The 24,168-nt window shown below is 40.4% G+C and overlaps 2 protein-coding genes across 5 annotated transcripts in view; both read left to right on the top strand.

The window, feature by feature from the left end:
* adcy9 (adenylate cyclase 9) overlaps positions 1 to 3,965 on the top strand; it is a 45,508-nt gene extending 41,543 nt beyond the window's left edge. Inside the window, exon 11 of the mRNA XM_054780200.1 lies at positions 176 to 3,965. Within this exon, the coding sequence (XP_054636175.1) occupies positions 176 to 1,144 (969 nt within the window). The 3' untranslated portion in view covers positions 1,145 to 3,965. The remainder of the gene's footprint in view (positions 1 to 175) is intronic.
* A 417-nt stretch (positions 3,966 to 4,382) lies between these two features.
* crebbpa (CREB binding protein a) overlaps positions 4,383 to 24,168 on the top strand; it is a 53,401-nt gene continuing 33,615 nt past the window's right edge. For 3 of the 4 annotated variants that reach the window (XM_054780198.1, XM_054780197.1, XM_054780199.1), the window contains exons 1-2: positions 4,384 to 5,286; positions 19,368 to 20,068. In XM_054780198.1, coding sequence (XP_054636173.1) covers positions 5,199 to 5,286; positions 19,368 to 20,068 — 789 coding nt within the window. In that variant the 5' untranslated portion in view covers positions 4,384 to 5,198. Of the gene's footprint in view, positions 5,287 to 19,367; positions 20,069 to 24,168 lie in introns of all 4 variants that reach the window. The other variant, XM_054780196.1, reaches the window with a different exon arrangement.

The following is a 24,168-nucleotide window of genomic DNA, read 5'->3' as shown; positions in this document are numbered from 1 at the left end:
CATGACTAGACATATTTTTGCAAAAACAGGTCTTTGACAAAGGGGGGGGTCTTTTATTTATTTGAACTATATTATTGATATTTTGATTTAGAGGAAATATTCAGCATTTCCGGTACTCCCCTAATTCAAACGTATTATAATACTTACATCACATATATGTTGTAATTGTTCCCAGGTGACGCAGAGCTACTCCAAAAACCATGACAGTGTTGGCGTGATCTTTGCCAGTATTGTAAACTTCAGTGAGTTCTATGAAGAGAGCTACGAGGGAGGCAAAGAGTGCTACCGGGTCCTCAATGAGCTAATTGGTGACTTCGATGAGCTCCTACGAAAACCCGAATTCAAAAGTGTGGAAAAAATCAAGACCATCGGTGCCACCTACATGGCCGCATCAGGGCTGAATGTTCAGCAGTTGGCGGAGAATGAAGAGGACTCTCCGCATGCTCACCTGAGGGCGCTGTTCAACTTTGCCCTGGAGATGATGGGTGTCCTGGACGACTTCAACAAGAACATGCTGGGCTTCGGTTTCAAGCTACGCATCGGATTCAACCATGGGCCGCTGACAGCGGGGGTGATCGGCACCACAAAACTGCTGTATGACATTTGGGGAGACACGGTCAACATTGCCAGTCGCATGGACTCCACTGGTGTGGAGTGCCGGGTGCAGGTGAGCGAAGAAAGCCACGCTGTGCTCAGCGCCATGGGCTTAGAGTTTGATTACAGAGGTACTGTGAATGTGAAGGGGAAAGGCCAAATGAGGACCTTTCTGTATCCTAAAAATGGGGAATGTATGTGCCAAGATCAAACAGAGGTCAATGCCAGGGTCGGGCCGTCGCCGGTGGCATCATTGACAAACACCACATCGGCTGTCACACCCCCTCCTTCTTTTTCTCCAACCAAACTCCCTCCTCACTTACAGAGTGCAGTAAGGCCAAAGATAGTCCCAGCTCCATCCACAGAGGCGAGGAAAGAAGGATATAGGGACGCTCCACACCATCCTGAGCACCCCTCTGCCAAAGACTATCACTTCCCTTCCACCACCTCTGAACTTGTCTTTCTACCCGGAGGTGCACAGTCCCATCCCCCTGAGGAGGATGCTGACGAGCTAACGAGACTCAATGAGGAATTCTATGCTCGTCTCTGATCTAACTTATCCTCCATCCCTGTGCTTGCCTGTGCCCCCTCCTCCTGCTGTGAGCTGCTAACACTCCCAGGTTGTTTGCTGGTCCAGGCAGGATGTCAACTTCCTCCTGGCAAGTTATGAAGAAAAGGAATATGGTTGAGGTTGAAGAGGAAAAATTACTACTTGCGCCGTTTATTGTTGAGTTGAATTAAGTGTTGCAGTGGACCGAACCTGTGTTGAACACAGGAGAGAAGGATAAGTGGCAAGGTTGTGTTGTTCATGTTTTGTGTTCTTCATTTTGTTATTAAGTGCCTTCAGGACTAGAACAGAACAAATACCGAACAAAGTTTTAGCAATCTTTGCGTGGCTTTTTGCCCCATAACACGTAGACTGCTGAATTCTCTGTGGTTTCTTCATTTTAGATGAATCAAGTGCCAATGCAGCATTACAGGCTGAGCAGGGAACTATGGAAAGAATGAGGGAATCACATGAAGCAGTGTTAACTTTCTCTATGTATTCTGCTTTGACATGAGGGCTTTATACAGTATTCACAATATAAGACAATTTGCTACAAAGCAGGCTGCGTAGATTTGATTTTGTTGTAAATGCACATTTAAGCACAGGTCTTGCACAATGTTTTTTTTTTTCTCAACCACTTGTATTTAGAGGTGAGATAGCATTAAAATATATATTTCTGTCACAGTACATTCAAAAGCACAAAATTAAATCGTATATAAATTTGGAGAAAAAAAAAAAGGGAGAGCATCACAAAACACAGGAAGGCACTTTAACTAGACTTGATACTGTGACCCAAGATCTTTGTGACGGGCATGAAACTCGTACCTTTAGGCCTGAAAGGTGGGTATAGACATTGAAGTGATGCTTAGTTCAAAGGTCACACAGCAAAGTCGGCTTCTTTGCCGTCTGACTAGAGCGCCCGTGGAGTGGAATAGTAAGTAAATCAAGTGGGACTGTGCGGGACAATCACTTTGTAGGTCTTCAAAGACAAAGGTGGTTCACATCGGAGCTTCAAAGCACAGAACTTTCATTTGTTGCCTAAGCCACAAAAAAACCCCACATTGGTCAGTCTGTCAGTTATATTTATTGACTATTTCAGTATTTTCTACCTTGACCATGATGTTTGATTTGGTGTTAAAAGGGGAGGGGGGGCTCTACGGTATGGATAGACTTAATATTGTGCCACTTTAATTGTGTGATCTTGAGGTGCAGTGCAGCCGAAACCAGCTGATTGTTTTGTGTTGCCTAAAGGTGTGAGTGTATTTGTGGGTAGTCTGCTTTTCAGAATGTATGGTATCATGCTGAAAATAGGCAGTTGTGCTTTTCACACAAAGTAATCTACATTTCCTTTGATAAATGACAAGTCACGCATTTTCGATCCTTTTGTGGCATGAGCTACACGCCATCAAATGTATTCCGTCTTTAACCGGTTCCTTTGAATGCACTTGTTTCTAAATGAGAACTTAATTTGAGTATTCCTTAATGTCAGTAATGCAGATAAAAGGACATCAAACAATGGAAGACAAAAGGAAGTGAACCTACAACAGGGCCACTGTTTAACTGATCTGAGTGGCCTTTATTGATTAGAGGGCAGTTGTGTGCGTATAGTTAAATGCTTTATTACGTCCCTGGAAGACAATACAGTCGTGTGGAATCGGTTGACAAAAAATATTAATAGAAGTTTGCAACTTTGCCCTTGTGTTCAAGAACAAAATACGGTATCCATCAGTGCTTGGCCCATGGTTACTCATGACATCATTACAACGCCTGTACAATGGTTGAGACAACTGTCTCAGTACAAAAAGAGCCAATAGAAGTAACACAAAGTGCTTTATGGGTTCAAAGACCAGTTTGTTGGCAACTTTGATGTACTTTCGTCATTGTCAAATGAAAACACCAGTTGCTGGGGTCATTCTGTGTCAGTTAGCATTGTTGCAGCATATCTCATATTCCATTTGTTCAGAACCTTTTCATATTGTCGCCAGCTTTGTTATTTTCTGAATATATTGAGGTTCTTAATGAAAAACAAGGTATAGGGCAATATACAGTACATAACGAAATATTCTCAGCACTGATGGTGGACGCAGGCAAGAAGAGAAAAGCAACTTATTAGATACACTACACGTTGAATTAAATTTTGCACCACACAGTTTGTTTCACTTTTTTCTACAAATGTGTTTAATAAGAATGTATTGGGTGCAACAAGCAGGAGTCTTCACGTGCTTTGCTCATGTAGAGGACAGTGTATTGATTGTTAATGCTTGTGTCACAAGACCTTTTTGAGGTTTGCAGAGAAAGTGAAGTGGCCCTTTAGTTGTGCTCCATGTCATCACTCGTCACGTTTTGTTGAGCCAGAAAAGTAAAGAAGCAGACATCAATTTAACATTTTACGAGGACTTCACAACACAATCCCAGTCTGTCAAATCAATGTGGACATAAATCAGACTGTAAAATCAATGTGTTTGTTTTTTTAAGTACACTGGGGCAAAAAATGAAAACTGTTTGACAACAATGCTAATTCCTTTATGCGTTGGTTTAATGCTCATAAGATGTATTATGTATGTTTTGTGCACATTACCCATTATCATATCAACACATGTTCATAATCTGTACACATTTGCACAAAACACTCAAATGTTTGTACATATGCAGTTAATGTCACGTAATTATGTTTTTATACATGTGCATGTGTCCGATTTTTGTCCGAAAACTATGAAAATGAGACACTTATTCTCAGAGCTGATTCAATGTGTGCCTATTTGAGTTTGAGTGTTATGATTTTTATTACTCTTTATTTTTCAGTATGATTGAAATAAACCTCCAAACAGAAAAATAGTTGAGCACCCTGTATACAGATGGTTTCTTGTCAAATATGCACACTGCTATTTGTTTTATATATGACCCCAAAATTGAAGATACAGTTTAGGATTATTTTTTTTAATGTGTGAGGGTACAGTATGTTAAAATGAGCAAAAAACCAAAATGAGCACATTAGCAATTTCTGACATATTTACAAGTGTGAGTAAATTTGACTGTCACAGGTATTTGTGAAATACGCGTTATTGAAGTTTGAAGTCTACATACACTACGTGTAATAACGTGTATTACAATGCAATGTATTTTTATTAGTACTGCGGCGCCCCCAGTGGCCAAAGGGAGTAGTGTTTGACGTAGGGCGTGATTGCGCGGCCCCTCCCCCTCCACAGCGGAGCTGGAAAAGAAAAAAAAAACTTTTTTGTATCGAAGGAATCAACAGCCGCCATCTTGTTGTGGCTCGGAATTGGGATTTCGGTCCAACACTGGGTTTTACGTTCAAATTGAGCATCCTTGCCGCTATATGACGGCGTCCCTCCCCCGAAAACGCAGTCTTAACATCGACTCGGAGGCATTTTGTGCTTAAAAACGGGAATTGGCTCGGTGGTCGTCGGACAGAAACGCTCGGTATATCTGATTTCCCCTTCAAGTGCGGCGATTCAGCCCTGTCGCCGTTCGGGAGCAGTATTGTTTACCGTCCGCAGGTTGGGATCGGGCTGTGACTTTTGAAGGGAATTGCAAAATCTCGTTTTTATGCAATTGCTCATTTTTTTGTGGAGCTGCGCGCAATTTTTGCATGAAGAAATTTGACGTCACACTAAATGAGTACTTTGAACATCTAAAATTTACGACCTTTTCATCGGAATGCAGCTCTTCACCTGATTTCATTGGATTGACGTCTTGGAATTTGATCTTTACATGGGAAAGCTTTTAATTTTTGTTATTTAATGCTAATAATGTGGGTGTTGGGTGTTGGATTATCATGGGGTGAATGGCGGTGGCGGAGCGGGGCGCTATTGCATCTCTTTTGAAGACACCGACTCGCACAGCACGGAGTAGCTAAAGGCTAGCTGTTAACTTAGCTGATAGCAGGCGTTTAGCGACCTATCAGTCAGTTAGCTAACGTTAGCAGGCTGTCAACTTGCTAATGTGCTAGCCGGGAAGCTTCGGATTGATACACCAAGTTCCATGTCAAACTATAATTACGGTTATCATCTAAACTGACCAGTTGGAGAAGATAACTATGGCTGAAAACCTCCTGGATGTCGGACCTCCGAGCTCGAAGCGGCCCAAACTGAATTCACCTGCCCTGTCAGCGTCTGATGGACCAGGTAAAGGCCTCACACACGTTCATGTTTGTTGCCATGACCGTTAATTTGTGTAACCATCGACAGACATGAAGTTTGGGTCCGTGTTGACAGGCCATCAGTGTGTATTGGAATGTTTAGTAGTAACGTTCATAACTGGCGTTTGCAGCAAAGTCATGTTACCTTTGGCGACAATTTAATTGCAGAGGTTTAGTATGGGTGTCGCCCATGCAGAATCAACTGAAGTTAATATAATGTATCTGCGTGATTCGGGCCGTATTATTTACGGTGGCCGATGGGGGCAAACGCACAGCATCGTCCAAATGCTCCCAAACAGAAATGATCCAAAAACACAGAAATGCAACCGGGAAAATGCTGCAATCACACAAACGCTGCAAGGCGAAAGAAATAAATGCAAAAGAAAATGCTGTCAATGCCGAGTACACACAAACCCCAATAACTGCACGAGAGAAATATTGCAAGTTTACGGTACAAAATGGAAGTATAATACTGCATAGTAAAACTGAAAAATAGCGTAGTCATGTATATTAGTTATATATGTATTATGTTTATATCAGTTTTCATTCTTAAACGTGCTGTCAGTCTTGACTACTTGACTGTAATTTTAGCCAAAGACATACAGCACATTCAACAAATATACAAGTGTAAAAAGAAGCTAACTACTACATTAAACCCTGAAAACAATGTAATCTGGAGTCCTCCATTGAACCATACACTGGAAACTTGGTTAGCGTCATTCATTAATTCCCGAACGTCTGACTTTAACTGACAGAAACGCTAACGGAATCAATTTTTCCCATAAGAAGTAATGTAAATCAATCAATCCGTTCCAGAAAGCCAAACATGTTAACACAGAACAGTATAGTTGTACAATTATTGTTTTATATGCAGACAAGAATTAGAAATGCATATAAACATGTTCATAATCTGTACACATTTGCACAAAACACTCAAATGTTTGTACGTATGCAGTTATTGTCACATAATTCTATTTTTATACTGTGCATGTGCATGTGATTTTTGTCTGAAAACTATGAAAATGACAATGTGTGCATATTTGATTTTTATTACTCTTTATTTTTCAGTATGATTGACATAAACCTCCAAACAGAAAAATAGTTGATTATCCTGTATATTGAGGATAACTGAAGGCGAGCAGACTCTATGCATGACAGTTCTTACAAATCCTTTAAACGTGCTGTCAGTCTTGGCTTGCTATGCTATGCTTGGCTATAATTTTAGCCAACGACATACAGAATCTTCAACTAATATAAAAGTGTAAAAATAAACTACCTACTATATTAAACCCGGAAAACAATACAATCTTGTCTCCTCTATTGAACCATGCAGTGGAACCTTAGTTGGTGTCATTAATTCATTCCAGAAGGTCAGACTTTACCTGAAACAGACGCTAACTGAATCAATTTTTCCCATAAAAAGTAATGTAAATCCAATTAATCCGTTCCAGAAAGCCAAAAATGTTAATGATTAGAAATGCAAACAAAATGATGACTGAAAAGGATCAATTAAACATTTAAGGTCACTTTTACCTTCATTGAAGACGTGATTCTTGACGTGACTGAAAACAGAACGATGGTGGTGGTTGATCTTGATGCCACAATATTATACGCTGTTTGGAGAACACACGCGATGGCGTAAATTTTCAACATTAACCGAATAACAAGCTAACCAGGGCAGTCGCTAACTGAGGTTCCACTTTATTTCCTTGTGCATCCAGGACAGAGACCTCTTGCTTGCCTATGTTGTATATGAGTTTCCAATGAAAAAACACTTGTGGAGTTAATCCTTTCGATGCTCACTGTACTGAAGTCTCACAGGATACACATACCCTTGTCATGACAATGGTTTAATCCAGAAACTTTAGTGCAATTTAAGGGGTAAATTTTTTCAGATATTTTTGCCAGAATTCCTAATTGTATGACTTCAGGATTCTTTCAGGGTGTTTTCGAGCTTCCACTGTTGGGGTTCGGTGCCCTCCTCAAGGGCTCATAAACAGCAACCAGTGAGTGAATTGTCCTCTCCAGCAGTCATTCAAGCAATTTCACTTTAAGCAGTTTCACTTGTGGATGGATAAAGTTTGTCTAAGTCTATTGCTAGTTTTAGTATTTTCGTTTGCAGCTTGTCTTCACTCTGACAATCTGGGCCTGGTTGTTCAAAACTCTGTTATTTTAACCACCGGTTAACCCCTAACCAGTTCAATTCTTAACCTGCCGTTAGCTAACCGACCGTTAAATATGTGTTGTTCAAAACATGGTCAGTCACATCGTTAGTTAACAGCACCATCGAAGATAACCGTGTGGTTGACGTCACTCATCAGCGCCAATATTTCCCACAATTCCTCATTTGTTGACTTCCGGTTTAGCAAAAAAAAAAATGATAGCGAAACGATGTAACAAATTAAATAAAGAAATTAAACAAATATGTTAGTTAAATATATTATAACTTAAAATAAGCGATATTTAACATAGTTTCCAGCTTTACAGCAAAATGAACCTCGGGCCCTACGTCGGATACCAAAACGACTTAAACAGCCTTCAAAGTAAGAGCCCAGACGCGCTTAACGTAAAAATTTTCAAAGTGTGTTCTGCAACAAATGAAGCCAAACGTTTTACGGATTAAAACACGCGAGCAATTTATGAATGACACAATTAAATAAAAATGTTTTTGGTTTAAAATATTTTGCTCAGCACAAGCTGTTATATCCATCCGTTTTCTATACCGCTTCTCCTCTTTAGGGTCGCGGGGCCATGCTGGGGTACACCCAGGCGGGGTACAGCCTGGATTGGTCGCCAGCCAATCGCAGGGCACATATAGACAAACAACCATTCACACTCACATTCATACCTATGGACAATTTTGAGTCGCCAATTAACCTAACATGCATGTTTTTAGATGTGGGAGGAAACTGAAGTATCCAGAGAAAACCCACGCACACACGGGAGAACATGCAAACTCCACACAGAAATGGCCAAGGGAGAATTCAAACCCAGGTCTTCCCAATCCCCTGACTGTTACTGTGTTGGCCAACATGCTAACCACTAGACCACCATGCGGCCCCAAGCTGTTATAGTTTGGGAAAAATACAGAAAGTCGGCTCACCTTCAAAGTAAGAATCTAAGGGTTCAACCTAATATTAGTGCCAAGATGATAATACGTATAATAGCTATTCATGTATAAACAACACATGTGCAATATTGATCACATGTATGTTCTATTTTTTTATTTATTATTTTAAGTGTGCAGAACACAGCTTTCAATACCTTGTAAAGCCAAGACTGTACAAGATCAGACATGCTATACTTACAATTCCTATGGAATGCTTTAAACATAATGGAGTTATCATCTCAAATTGCCAGTTCATAAAAATACAATTTTGTGACGCCGATAAAGCCTCGAATAGCTCTATGTACAATTATTCCATCTAAATAGTTGTTCTTAAACATGACTAAGGTAGAATTTGCAAGCTTACCACGGTTCAATAAAATAGTTTCCTTTAAAATCTAGGAAGTTAAAAGCATGTTTTTCTGTCTTGCAAATATAGTTTGTCATGTGTTGAAACGCTGCAGTGTACAGTAAAGTGTGAAGTAATGCATAAAACCAGAAATCAGCAATGCACATAAGGAGACATGACGATATGGCATCATGAAGGCAGCGTTAGATGCAAACTCCATCTTGTAACCACACTGTTAAAATGTTAGCAGCAGTCCTTAGGTCGGCTAACTTTAACATCAAGTTAACAGCTGGTTAAAGTTAACCGGGTTTTTGACAACAAAATGACGGTGCTGTTAAAATTAACGGTCTATTTAACTGTTGGTTAAAACAACAACCAATAGGGGTGTAATGGTTCACATGGATCGGTCATGTTTCGGTTGTGCATGTTCAGTTCAGTCCACTCGGTTATATTTTATGCTATTTTTCTCATTGAATTTATTACTAGAGTGATCTAAGCGCTTCACGCGGAACTAAAGTCTTGGGCGAATTTCCACACTGATGCCTCTGAGTGTTGGACACTACTGACTGAGGGGGAGGACCGCTAGTAGCTCGCAGGCGTGACAAATGGCATCATGGCAAATGCAAGCGAGAAGCCTGAGCTGGAAGAGCCTCCCATCTCACTACGGTCTCCTGTTTGGGAACACTATGACTTTACTGTTAAAATTATGGATGGACACAGGCAAGTGGATAAATCCAAAGTTGAGTGTCGACATTGTTCCACGGATATTGGGTATGCTGCAGGAAACACGTCTAACATGTTTGTGCACTTAAAATGTCATCATTCTGTAGTGAATGGTACATCTACAAAAAAGAAAACCATCTTAGTGCAAACACAGATAACTTCGGCATATACACAACCTCTAGCAAACAACTTTGAACAGACCAAAGCAGTGAGACATGGTATTGGAGTTTTTAAAGGCACGAGATTACGTCCATATTCAGTTGTTGAGAGCGCTGGCTTTAAGTACAGTCATGGGGGAAAATGATTAGACCACCCTTGTTTCTTCAGTTTCTTGTTCATTTTAATGCCTGATACAACTAAAGGTACCTTTTGTTTGGACAAATATAACAATGACAACAAAAATAGCTCATAGGAGTTTTATTTTTTGGCAGTACAATTCTATAGTTATTCATGTTAGAAGTTATGCGATTTTGGTTATTATCAAGAAAACCATGAAAGTTGCTCGATATCAGCTCTTACCGGTAAATTCAACTCTCATGAGCTATATTTGTTATCATCATTATATTTGTCCAAACAAAGGTACCTTTATTTCTTCCAGGCATTACAATGGATCAATAAACTGAAAAAAACAAGGGTGGTTTCATCATTTTTTCCATGACTGTATATGATTAAAGTTTTTGAACCCCGCTACGAAATACTATGACGTCCTCACTTTAGTCAGAAAGTTATACCAGCACTTTATGAAAAAGCTAAAAGTGATGTCGTCAGCGAGCTATCACGTGTCCGCTATTTCACTTAGGACAGATGGTTGGACTTTGGCATTTTTTTTTTAAATAAAAGCATTTTAAGTCTTTTTTTCGCTTTTTTTGTATCAAAAATGAACCGAACCGAGTACTTCAAGAAACTGAACCAAACCAAAATTACATTTTAGTGTACCATTACACCCCTAATAACCGAATTTTGAGCAGACACGTCCGTATAGAGTAAGCTCCTGCCACCTATGAACGGACGAGCATGCTTTTCCAGGGCGACTTTGTCACACAATTTTGTCTGCCTGGCATTTTAATTTTCACTCTACTTGTTCGACAAATAATGAGAAGGAATTCATGCTTCCACAGGGGAGCAGCAGCATACTACTGCTAGATGGAAATTACTGCAGTGACATTTGACCTAATGGACCTAATCATGCTAATGGCTCATTTGAACATATGGACTTAAGTCTGAAGATTTAGGCAAGTTTCTGTTCAGGATGAGCAAACATACAACCCCCGTTGCCCTGTTGGATCCCTCAATCCTTCAGGCCCTTCAGTGGTTTCACAAAACGTCCATTGGCCTTTTGCACAGGCTTTCCAAATGTGCTGGTATTGCATGGACATTATTTAGAATTTAGAGCAGTGTTTTGTGTATAAATCTGGCAGGTTGTAAAACGTTACGAATAAAGATAAATGAATGCTTTGAGAGGAAAATACAATTTACATTTACATTCTGGGCAAAGGGAGGTAAAAGAGGCACATTTTGGCACCCCGTAAGTGTTGGAGTTTGGAAGAGTGATCAGGAGAAAGAGCAACAGGCACTGACCATTACGGCTGAGCAATTACATATTGCGATTTTGTGACGCACGCAACAAAATGGATTGATTTTGTTGATGGGGGGGGGGAAAAAAAAGAAGCAAATGCTGTGCAGTGTTAGGTGTTGTGCAGACCATCCTGTGCTGCTGTTGCTACTTTACAGGGTAGTAACACAAATCCATATGACTGTATGACAGTTGTATGGCTAAAATGCACATGAACAGCAGTGCACCAGACAAGTCAAAAGAATTGCCAATCTTTATGAACGTAATTCAGAAGAGCAGGTTTTCCATTTAAATTTTTTACAATTCCGTTTTTTACCTTTTACACTTACTTTACCAGCATAGAGCGTGTGCTTTTTGGGTTAGTGAATAAAATGTGCATTAACTAAATGTAAAAGTCCTTAGATTTATTGATGCAATACAGCATTGGCCAATTTTGCCCAGTAATTCAGAAATGGTTGTAGCTTGGCTAACTTTTCGAATGGGATGTCAGCCTTTGTCCATATTGCTACAAAATCTTCAACAAACTTTAATGCCCGTGCTTGTGATTAAGGAAGATGTAGTCAGCGATGCAATTCCAACTACATTATGAATGTAAGATGTTTTTAATGGCTTCCTTATTTTGCTTGCAAAAATAGACAAGGTGTGGCAAACAGCACTCTTATTTTGAAGGCCAGAAGTGTGTTGTGTGTGTTGACAGTTGAGACGAGTTGGGTGCAAAAATTAACTTGCATCTCGTCTTTTTTTTCCACTCAGACCTTGCATCAGTAAAATACAACACGGCGTAAACACACTCATTCAGCCCGAGTCGCACACACACACAGCCGCACTTACATTCTCTGCTAAACTAAGCAACCACAGCTAGCTTCCAGTCACGCTCTGTAAGAGGAGTGTTTCCACTAACTTTTGCCGGTGTTTCAGGTCGCCATTTCGACATGTTTAGTTCGGGAGGGGGCAGGTTAGTGTTTGTGACGAGATTCTGCCACAATTGAGTGGTCCTCTGGGGAAATAGTTCCCCACACGAATGTTCCTTCTCCTCACGATGACTGCTTTTCATTCACATCATGTCAATTTCCATGAGATTTCGCGTTTAACAGTAAATTCTGTCTTTATTGACTAATTCCGCTATTCTGTCCGCGATTTCGTTAATGCGGAAATCATAGGGCCCTAAATATAGCGAGGTTTGAGGTGCTCAATTAAGCATTGAAACCCGACTTGACTCACCACTGACAGGGGCTGCTCATCTTTTGTCTTATAGCTAATAGGAGTGTCCAGATATGACTTTTTCACTTTCGATCCGACACCGATATTGCAGCGTTGTATATCGGCTTATACCGATATCAATCCAATATCAGCACAAATTATGCATACTTTTATTAGTTATTTTGTTGTGTGGAGTGTTAGAAAAGGCTTGATCACGTGATATTACTCAGAGAACAATAAAAAGACCCATTTACTTATTTAAGCATCTGGGGGATAGTTTTATCCACAATGTCGTGGCGGCTAGGCATAATATAGCCAGGTGCCCAATGAAGAGTTTAAACCCGCATTCACTCACCACCGACAGTGGCTGGTCATCTTTTCTGTTATAGCTCATGAATTCTTGTTGACACGTGGGAGTTTCTCACACTTTGCAAATATGTCAGACAGCGGTGGATGTTTCAGGAAGCCATGGTGTTTCAAAAATCTTTCTTCAAATGAGTTTGGTCGTATTAAACTTGACTGATGCTGTGCCACCACGGGAAACATGTACTTGAGAAGTGTTGCACTGAGCTGCAACATCTTTTCTGGCTTTTACGAAAAATACACCCGCCCGACATCACTCCTACTCTTCCCTTCAGCACATTAGCACACGCTGTGGTGATTGACAGGCTGTGGAAGAGTCTGGAATCAACTGCTAGCATCGAAGTGAAATTTTAGATGCAGGCCGGTATAATCCTTTTTTTGTTTTTTTGTTGATATCGGCCCAGTTCAATATCGCGTCAGGACACCTCAATCGATATGCTGGATAAACTGGAGAGTATACGCTCCCATACATATTTTAGTCAGCGTGCCATACACAATGCAATTGGAAACCAGATGTACAGTGGTACCTCGACTTAAGAGTTTCATTCGTTCTATGATGTAGCTCATAAGTCAAACTACTGTCAAATCCATTGCTCCCATTGAAATGCAATTAATTGGGGGTGCACAATATATTGAGCCTTATTGCATAAGAAATTATGACCTCATACAGGTAAACCGTTAAAAAAAGGCTCCAATAATGAAAAGGCTTAAAAAAGGCTCCAATAACCGATCACTTTAAGAAACGCTCCAATGAGGTGTGATTACCTGTACTGTGCTGGTGAGCAAATCAAGCTCTCCTTTTTCTGCCTGTGCTGTGTTTAAACCTGTCATAACTTCCCCTGAGTTCACGTGTAAACAAACATTCACCGTTTCAGCGGAAGACATTTCATGTGCTAGCACCAAATGCTCGCCGATGACGGCAAAAAACATTACGCTTCAACACGTCAAACTTTATTATCCACTTGAAATGCCAGCATCTCTATGACACCTGGAGCTTCTTCCTGTCACTGCAGCATTTGGAAAGTGCAAAAAAGCTTGCCATAGATGACCCCAGGGTGAAAGCGATCTGACATGATGGTTCTCGATGACCAGGGGCTTCATCTATAAAAATGGTGATGATTTAATTTTATTTGAACATGCATACAAATTACAATGGAATACATCACATACTTCAGTTCACAATTCCACATGTCCAAAATGAGTAGGAAAAAGCAAAGCTTATTTAATCCTACCCCCATCCATTTTACATCAGTTGCAATACATTTTACTCACTTCCTGTATTCCATATGTGTTTTTTTTTTTTTAATACAGTAGTACCTCGCATAACAAACCTCCTTTTACATAAATTCCACTGAACATAAAGAATTTATGTAATGTTTTTGCGTCGTATTACAGAAGAAATTCCATATAACATAAAGCGTCAAGTCAGTGCAAGTCTCTCGTTTTTTTTAATCAACTTTATTAATGCCTCAAGTCGGTGCACTTGATGACGCCTTCTGACGCATCACGCTCTTATTGGCTGATCGGGGCACCGCCTCCGCTCTCATCTCATTGGCTGAGTTATACGGCACGTACGTGAGTTTGTGTGAGAGACAGGCTTGTCCCTTCAAACTCCTTCCTTTTCGTAGTCCCCCTTAAACTAAGTAACAGTTAAGTTAAGTTACAAAATACAATTTTGCACACAGCATTATCGTGTAGTGGGTATGCGTTTGTCTGTGAGACCAGCTGACTCTTAGACTCTTTGAATCGCGTTTCGACTCAGGCTAGTCTTCCTCCTCCGTCCTGCCTCCACTTGCGCTCCTGATCAAGACATCTCGTGAAGGGTAGGATTGTTTTTGTTTTTCAGTTGTATTCATTTACAGTAATCTTATGTATTACCTTATTTTATATTGGAATGCTACTCTACTATGTTTATGCTAACATTTTCTTATATTTTCCCACCATATTTGGTGGACTTTGAATATTTTGAAGTGCCAAAGGGGTGAGTTTGGGAAGATCTTGGAACGGATTAGGCTATTTACATGTATTTTACGCTTCGTATAACATAAAAACCCTATAACATAAAGGTTCTCGGAACGGATTATTTACGTTGTAGGGGCGTCTACTGTACATAGAAGAATAAGGTAATGTAACAATATGATGTAATTAAGATTTTTTCACAATAAATATACTAATCAGTATAATAATAAATAAACACTAATAGATACAAGCATAACAAAACAAGTTCAAGACTCTTCTACCTTGTATTTTGCAAACGTCAACTGCTTCTTTTTCTTTTTTTTTTAAAATTTGCTCAGCTTGGTGCATTGTTTGAGGTCCTTACTCAATTCGTTCCATAATTTAATTCCGCATACTGAAATGGAGACCAAGTGGTTAGGATCTTGGCTGCACAGTCAGAACATCGGGAAGATCTGGGTTCGAATCTCCGTTGGGCGGCCGTTGTGTGGCGTTTGCATGTTCTGCGTGGGTTTTCTCCCGTACTTCGGTTTCCTCCCACATTCCAAAGACATGCATGTTAGGTTAATTGGCGAGTGTGAATGATTGTCTATATGTGCCCTGCGATTGATTGGCTGGCGACCAGTCCAGGGTGTACCCGCCTCTTGCCCAAAGTCAGCTGAGATAGGCTGACTATCCAGCATACCCCTGCGACCCTAATTAGGATAAGTGGCGTAGAAAATGGATGGATGGATACTGAAATGCTGTGTGGGGTTTTATCGTTGTTCTAACATATGTGTTTCAAGTTTTTTCCTGAGATCATATTTCTCAATATGCGTGGAAATCTGATTAAAAGTGTCCATACACCAGAAACCCAAAATGTACGTATGGACAAAAAAATTCAGACCTATAAAAAGTGGCATACGCACACATTCATGCAATTTCTGGTTTATAGAGTCCACCTTGAGGAGATGTGTGTGTGTGTCTGTGTGCGTGTACGCTACTCCGCCTCAAGTTACACCCTTTCCACGCCTCCACTTCACCATAGAAGGTCAATGCAAAGTAACTCATGAATGTGGCGTCCATACTTAAACAGCATTGCATTTTAATCACGGCTGGTCGGAAGACTTTCACAGAAATTTAGGTGGAAATACTGGAAAAAGTGTCATATTTGAAAGACAGCAGCAGTGGTATAACAAAACAAAGATTTAGTAACAGCATGTATGGAGCAAGGCAAACTGAGGAAAATCTAAAAAAAAAGAAGTTTCATACCACCTTTTAGATGAAAATAAGCTCAACAAAGCTTAGACTCCACAAAGACTCAAAACAGGGATGAAGTTATGTCGAAAATTAATTGCTGGAAATGTAGCAATCCCTTTCTCTACTCACATAGCTGACATAACCATAATCGCCCCCTAGCGTTTCGAAAGGCAAACAGCATTTGGCCAACAATCGAATTATAAATAGTCCATGTAAATGGGAACATAACAAAAGTGTGAACAATTGAGAAATCCAGTTGTTTGGGGAATCCAACTGAATTAGTACATGTAAATGCAGAGTATCTCGATATTGGGGAAAAACAACGCAATTCGGTTGTTTCCCCAAACCTTTAGAAATCATTAAAATTGCTGAAATGATAAGCAAGCCATAAGTGTGAACTGAAAGTGCTATTCCCCTCCCCCATCCTCCCTGAGCTGCATGTGGTGCTACCCAACCAAAACATTGCTTTGCATTTTTGGTCTACTGCCGAGGAGCCTGCGGCCAAGCTTTCAGAGTGTATGTATCTGTGTTCAGAAATGAATGCTGTGCCAAGCATCCATGTGTTGGCTGGTTCAAAAGGTGGGGCTGAGATGAATGAGTGAGCAAAATATGGATTGTCTCTTAAGCTTTAAACAAGCATCTTCCCCAATCAGGAATATTGTTTAGAGAAGTTATTATTACTAAGTGTCCTCATTAAATGTTGGACTGTATCTGCATATCAATGGAGGGGACTGGGGTTTGAATCTTAGTCAGGGTACATGTCAATGCATACAGTGGTGTGCAAAAGTGTTTGCCCTCTTCCTGGGTTCTTTTTTTTTTGGTACATGTTTGTCACTCTTAAATGTTTTGAGATGATCCAACAAATGTAAATATTAATCAATGACAACACAATTGAACACAAAATGTAGTTTTTAAATGAAACGTTTTATTATTAATAAGGGAGAAAAATAATCCAAACCAACATGGCCCTGTGTGAAAAAATTATTTCCCCTGAAACATAACTGGTTGGGCCACCCTTAGCAGCAACAACTGCAATCAAGTGTTTGCGATAACTTGCAATGAGTCTTCTTATAGTGCTGTGGATGAATTTTGGCCCACGCATCTTTGCATAATTGTTGTAATTCAGCCACATTGGAGGGTTTTCGAGCATGAACCACCTTTTTAAGGTCATGCCACAGCATCGCAATAGGATTCAGGTCTGACCAGGCCACTCCAAAGTCTTCAATTATATATATATATTTTTTTCAGCCATTCAGAGATGGACTTCCTGGTGTGTTTTGGATCATTTTCCTGCTGGAGAACCCAATTTGGTTCCAGTTTGAGGCTACGAACAGATGGCCTAATATTTGGCTTCAGGATGTTTTGGTAGACAGCAGAATTTATGGTTCCATTTATCACAGCAGGTCTTCCAGGTCCTGAAGCAGCAAAACAGCTCCAGACCATCACACTACCACCACCATATTTTACTGTTGGTAGGATGTTCTTTTTCTGAAATGCAGCATTACTTACGCCATATGTAATGGGACACACACCTCCCCCAAAAGGTCAACTTTTGTTGCGTCAGACCACAGAGTATTTTCCCAAAGGTCTTGGGGATCATGAAGATGTTTTCTGGCAAAATTGAGATGAGCCTTAATGTTCTTTTTGTTCAGCAGTGTTTTTTGTTTTGGAACTCTGCCATGCAGGCCCAGTGTCTTTCTTATGGTGGAGTCATGAACACTGACCTTAACTGAGGCAAGTGAGGTCTGCAATTCTTTGGATGTTGTTGTGGGGTCTTTTGTGACCTCTTGGATGAGTCGTCGCTGCTCTCTGGGGGTAATTTTGGTTGGTCGGCCGCTCCTGGAAAGGTTCACCACTGTTGCATGTTTTCGCCATTTGTGGATAATGGCTCTTGCTGTGGTTTTCTGGACTCCCAAAGCTTTAGAAATGGCTTTATAACCTTTTCCAGACTGATAGATCTCAAGTACTTTTTACTATTACAATTACTATTTCTTCCTGAATTTCTTTACATCTCTGCATATCCAGCTTTTGAGGATCTTTTGGTCTACTTCACTTTGTCAGGCAGGTCCTATTTAAGTGATTTCTTGATTGAGAACAGGTGTGGCAGTAATCAGGCCTGGGTGTGTCTCGAGAAATTGAACTTGGGTGTGATAAACCATTGACGATCACTTTTTCCACACAGGGTCATGTAGGTTTGGATTTGTTTTCTCTCTTAAAGTTTCATTTAAAAACTGCATTTTGTGTTCAGTTGTTTTGCCATTGACTAATATTTAAATTAGTTTGATTTAAAACAATTGTGACAAACATGCAAATAAAGAAATCACACCACTGTATATATTATAACAATATATGTTATTATCATCATTTTGTATTTTATTTTTTAAAACAATACTGATCCTCACAGTGTCTTCCAAGAAAACCTCTGGCTGGTCATGTACCAACTGAAAGGTCAGGCACCATCTATCCCCCCAAATGTTCTCATTCGGATTTAGCTCAGGGGAACACGCAGGATGGTCCACAAGAGTGATGTTGTTCCTCTGGAAGAAGTTCTTTGTCAGGTGGTGAACTGCAGCATTGTTCTTTTGAAAACTCCAGTCATTACCGCACATAAGGACTTTCAGTTATGAGGGATGCTCTGATCTCCACATAGCCCTTTGCTGTTTGACACCCCTGCACAACCTGAAGCGCCACTGTTTCATTTAAGGAAAAAGCACTGCAGATCATGATGGTGCACCCTCCACTGTCTCGTTTGCAAAAAACATCTCAGGTGGGATCTCCTTGTTGGAAGCCATCAGCACTGTCAAGGTTACATTTAGAGAATAAAACTTCCAATGTTACATGTTTGGTACTCACGTGCAAGTTCCAAATGGAAATCTTTTTTTGTACCATTGGAGACAAGGCCTTTGAAGACATTTTTGTTATTAAAACCCTACTCTCGCAGATGCCGTCTGAAGGTTATTGGACTGCACTCGGCACCAGTAACTGCCCTCATTTGGGCCGAGGATCGTCCTGTGTCGTGACGGACAGCCAAATATTAACATTTTTGTAGGACTACCACTTGACTTTTTTTGTTCCATAAACATCAGGATCTTTTAAGAAGTTTAAAATGACTTGTCCAACCTCAGCAGGAGTGGTGCACTATGGTAGACTTCGCTAATGCAGCACAACAATCTGACCACGCTCAAAGAGAGAAAGCTTTTTTGCCTTTGCCATCAAGAGACATGTGTGACGTGACTATGTGAACACCTGACAGAAAATGACAATGAATCCACATTTATGCCAAGCTTTTGGTTTTTAAAGGCTGTGGTCTTAAATTTGTTATCAGCTGATGGACAGCCTATTTAACTTTGTTTGCAATAAATTGCTTACTCAAAATTGTTTTTTTTTTCTCACTCCAATTTTTGCGTTTTGAAGCTTTACATAGAATCTCCTTACAATCCAACAGTGCAAAATGTAAATTTTTTTTCAGTTTTTCAACTGTTCTGAATATTTTGATCAGGAGTGTAATATTTGTAACAAACATACATTAAACCTGCACTCTTTCTACTTTCATTTCAGATCTTGGGTCACTGTCTTGGGATGATTTGGAAAACGACCTTCCAGATGAGTTGATACCCAATGGTCGAGATCTGAGCCTGATGGGTGGAATGTCCACAAATGGAGGAACAACACCTGTAGGTGGGCCTGGTGGTGGCACTGTGGTCCCAGATGCTGCTGCAAATCACAAGCAGCTCTCAGAGCTCCTTCGAGCCAGTAGCACCTCTACGATCACAGGCGCAGGGCTGAGCTCTGGTAGCCCACAACCAGGAAGTATGGGCACTCAGCTTGGCACACCATTGGGAAAGAGCCCCCTTGGTCAGGCATCCCCCAACAACCACTCATCACCCCAAGCCCAAAAAGCAGGAACACCAACTGGAGTAGCAGGGCCGAACAACAACAATGCTGTGACCATGAGTCTGAACAACCCAGGCTTCAATCAGGCCTTGATGAATAATAGCCAGGGTCATTCCGGGCTACTGGCTCAGGGTGGGCAGTCCCAACCTGGGCAAGTCATGAACGGGGGACTTGGATCTGGCGCTGGAAGAGGACGAGGATCAGGGGTGGTTGGTCTACAGTACCAGGGACAGACGTTGCAAGGGGCTGCATCAGGATCAGTAGGGGCTGGCAGTGCTTTGGCGGATACGCTTACCCAAGGAGGACAGCAGATGAGTGCACATGCTACGCTTAGTGCAGCACAGCAACCAAGCAACATGAACAAGGTAAGTCATTAAGCGTTGCTTTCATGTATGTAGGTATTTTTTGAAGCACAACTTATTGTTTTAGAAAGGATCTTTTCTTGTTAAATGATAGTAGAGTCTGTTCATTAGTGTTTTTTGTGAGCTTTAGTAATTTGCCCAGAATCTTTGTTTGTTGTGCATGTTCAGTGTTTCCAGATTTTTTTTTGAAGCTGTGTTGGTGGGCTGCATGGGAGGGTGGACTGCTGCTGCTGTGTCGTGCCACTGCTGCTTCTGCAATTTTTTTTAAGATGACAAATAGTAATCTTTTTAAGACTTATTTATTTATTATTTATTTAACTTTTTTCAACTAGCCGAATATGAACCGAGAACATTACAAAACTGTTAATTTAATGTCAAAGTTGCTGAGAGCACTGCCAACATTTAAATGGCACTTTATTTACAAAGCACGTCTCAACTCAGTGTGCTCATTTGTCATTAAATACAGGTGTCATGTTTGAATAGAACACTTACAAAAATACTAAGAGGTGATGCAAACATTCTTTGGTGAACTACTCAACATCAGCTGGTGAGCTACTGCTAGCTTAGGTGCTACTCTACCTGTTGGAGACCTCTGTGATAGCCTCACTATCTAAAGCTGTACACACTACGTGTTTCAGGTGCGCAACTTCCGACACACAACTAGTGATTTGAAGATAAGCCAATGATAACAAGAGAGCAAGACTGTGACACTTTAAAAAAGTAAGTTGTGATGTTAATCGATGATTGATTTGTCCCATGAACGTAATAGCCGAGCGAGCTAGATGCCGCCAACCAGGCATGTAAACAAAAATGCCAGAAAGTGGAATGAGATTGAAACGTGAGCAGTCACACACGCTGGCATAGATAGGCTTAGCATTTGACAAGCTGTCATCAGTTGACTACACATTTTACGGGCTTTTGTTCATTCTCCCGATAATAAGAAACAAAGTCAAAGTCAACACAAGACGTGTCGTGTATCTGGTCACTGGTCAAGTGCACGCAAGGCAGACAGGCAAATCCGGTGCATGCTAATCAAAATGAAGCACAGTGAAACATTTATATATTTGAAATCTAACTAATTGTGGTCAATATGTGCGTAAATAATCTATTTATGTATTTATATCGCATATATATACATTCATATAATATATTACTTAAAATTGTTTTCAAGGAAAAGAAAAAAAACAAAAAACTCAAGGTGTGGCAGCTTTTATTTTGTAGTGGTGCACCGCCACGATCAATTACATGTGGCGGAAACCCTGATGTTCTGTAGGGTGTTTGGTCATTGGTCATGGTGGAACTTTGTGTTTTTGTTTGTGGTCACTAGCCTATTAACTGAGCGCATGTAGTTGAAGTATATGCTGTCTCTCTCTGTAAAACTGTTACCTGCCAAACTGACTGGCACAGAGCTGTACTATTGCTAGTGACAGAGCTCCTCAGGTTTGTACTAGCTTCCTTGCCATTAGCACCAAAGCACATGCCAGATTATCCTGTCAGATAGTTGGCAGTGGTGTTCCCCTCCATCTCCTGGCCCCCCACTGGCCTGTGCTCACACTGAGCATTCATGCTCTAGTCTGTTCGCTTGTGCCATCATGTGTACACTGCCGTATTACTGCAATTTCCCTGATTTTGTGGATTATTTTATTTAGAGCCAATCTCCTTAATTTTGGGGTATCTCCATATGATCCATATGAAAACGAGTCAGCCCCTGCCCCCTTTTGTTCTGCCAGACTGACAGCTAGCAATCGAGCATAAAGCTAGCCGGTGCAAAGAGCCAGGCAGCAGACTGCTGTTAGCGCTTTTGAGCAGTGAAAATAGCAAAGCTACTGTAACTGAGGGTTTCAGGATACCTGTTGATTTTGTGAAAGTTTGGAGACGGTGACTGTGGCCACGGCTGCAGGAGGCACAGTACAGCATTGTACTATTAAACACACCAGCACTGGCAAGCTGGCAAGCTGGCTTTTTTTTTTTTCTTTGTAAGTAGTTGCTACAAGTGAACGGCTAACTTTTGGAAGAGATAAAGACATCTTAACGCTCAGTTTATCCATAATCGGAATAATAACGATGAAAGCTGCATTATCCGTGTGTGGCTGCTGACATCTGTTCTCCACTTTTTTTAATGCTGCCATCGCGGCACAAGAACGAATCAGGAGGGTTGGCTTGATGTCAGCTGACTGATGTCATGACATCTACGAAGTGACGGTTATGATGTAGGTGAAGCTACCAACACTACCTTTGTGATTGCTGTAATGGACACCCCTGATATAACATACTGTATGTGTCCATTCATACACTATTACTCAACAGTGTTTTTACGCAAAAAAAAAAAAAATCATTTCCAAGGTGTGGCGGCTTTGTTTGAGCCGTGGCTCAATACAACTTTGATACAACCAGAACAGACTGTCTCAAGAAAGAAATGCTTAACGCCTACAGGAGTGTGGGGTCATTATATAGGTTGGTATATGCTAGGGGAGGGGTGTTCTCAAGTGAGTCCGCTATCTAACACATCTTAAGGCTACATGGGACAAAGGAAAAAGATGAATTCTATAATGATGAATTCTATAAAATAGTTGAAGTGTAAATACATTTTTTTTTTTTTTGCACTAGTGCTTTCATGTTTTGCTGTTTTTCACATTTTTGCTGTGTTTAACTTGATTGCAAAACATGCTTGTGAATAAGAAAGATGTAGTCACCGATGCAATTCCAGTTTAATTTCTTAATGTAAGATTTTTGTCCCACGGCCGAGCTGCAAGTGGCGATCACGTTCATGGGATACATGCTAACTTGCTATTTTAAAGGGATAGTGTGGATTTCTTGACATGACGTTGTGTGACATCCCCATCAGCAGTGGACTATATCAACAGTGACTCGTCCTGCGAGTCCAGTTCTGGTCGGAATTCCATGACGAACATAGTTCTGCTTAGTTGCTGGGTCATTTAAGTACAGTTTGGCTTCTCAAAACAATGTGCGTTCAAAGGAGTAATACATTTGCGTCATAAAACCAACTCCTCAGAAAAATCAGACCTCCCAAAGCCGTCTTTCATTATATTTGTGTACCGCCGTGTCCCTGCACTAGTTGTGTCAACAAACACTAAAAAAAAAAAAAAAAAAAAAAAAAACATAAACACAGAGTGTGTCCAGCATTAAGACAGTGATACTATGAAGGGGGTCTACACCAGGTTGCTCGCTCGCAAGCTGGCAGTAGCTTACCAGCTGATGTTGAGTGGTTCACCAAAGAATATTTGCTTCACCTCATGCTATTATGTTGTGTTTTATTCAAACATGATTCCTGTATGTAATGAAAATGAGCACACTGAGTGCAGATGTGCTAAAATAAAGTGCAGCACAGATAGCTCACCTCTCCTTTCTTTTGTCAAAGTAGCTTTAATAGCGCTGTAGGTTGGATACACCTGTGCTATCATAACCCTGGACTCCGAATTAATACTGTTTATGCAGCACAGATTTTTGTCACAGAAATATTGAACTCCTTAAAAGCTATATTTATCATCCTTATATTTGTCCAAACAAATTTACCTTCAGTTGTTGTACCAGGCATTACAGTGGATCAATAAACTGAAAAAACAAGGGTGGTCAAATTTTTTTCCATGACTGTATATGATTAAAGTTCTTGAACCTCGCTACGAAATACCATCACGTCCTCACTTTAGCCAGAAAGTTATACCAGCACTTTATGAAAAAGCTAAAAGTGATGTCGTCACGTGCAACAGGGAGCTATTTAACTGTAACTGTTCATTACGTTTCACCACAATGTTTAAACAGTTTAAATGTTACAACTGTTTTTTTTTAATTATTTTTTTTTCTATTTGAAAAAACTCAGTCTTTTATTTGAAATATCAGCCAAATGGATCGCTTTTATTTATCTAAAAAAAAAAAAAGATCTGGTTGCATTTTTTAAAAATAAAAGCATTTGAAGTCATTTTTTCTGCCTTTTTTGTACCAAAAATTAACTGAACCGAGCACTTCAAGAAACTGAACGGAACCGAAATTAAATTTTAGTGTACCTGCGATTTCCAATGGGTTGATAAGCTCGTTGTGACTGCACTTATAGCTCGTGTTTGACTCCTGCCAAAGAAAGAGCTACC

Source organism: Dunckerocampus dactyliophorus, chromosome 6 (assembly GCF_027744805.1).
Source record: "Dunckerocampus dactyliophorus isolate RoL2022-P2 chromosome 6, RoL_Ddac_1.1, whole genome shotgun sequence".
Taxonomy (NCBI): Eukaryota; Metazoa; Chordata; class Actinopteri; order Syngnathiformes; family Syngnathidae; genus Dunckerocampus; species Dunckerocampus dactyliophorus.
The sequence above is the reverse complement of the archived record's forward strand: the minus strand, read 5'-3'. Positions and strand labels throughout refer to the sequence as shown.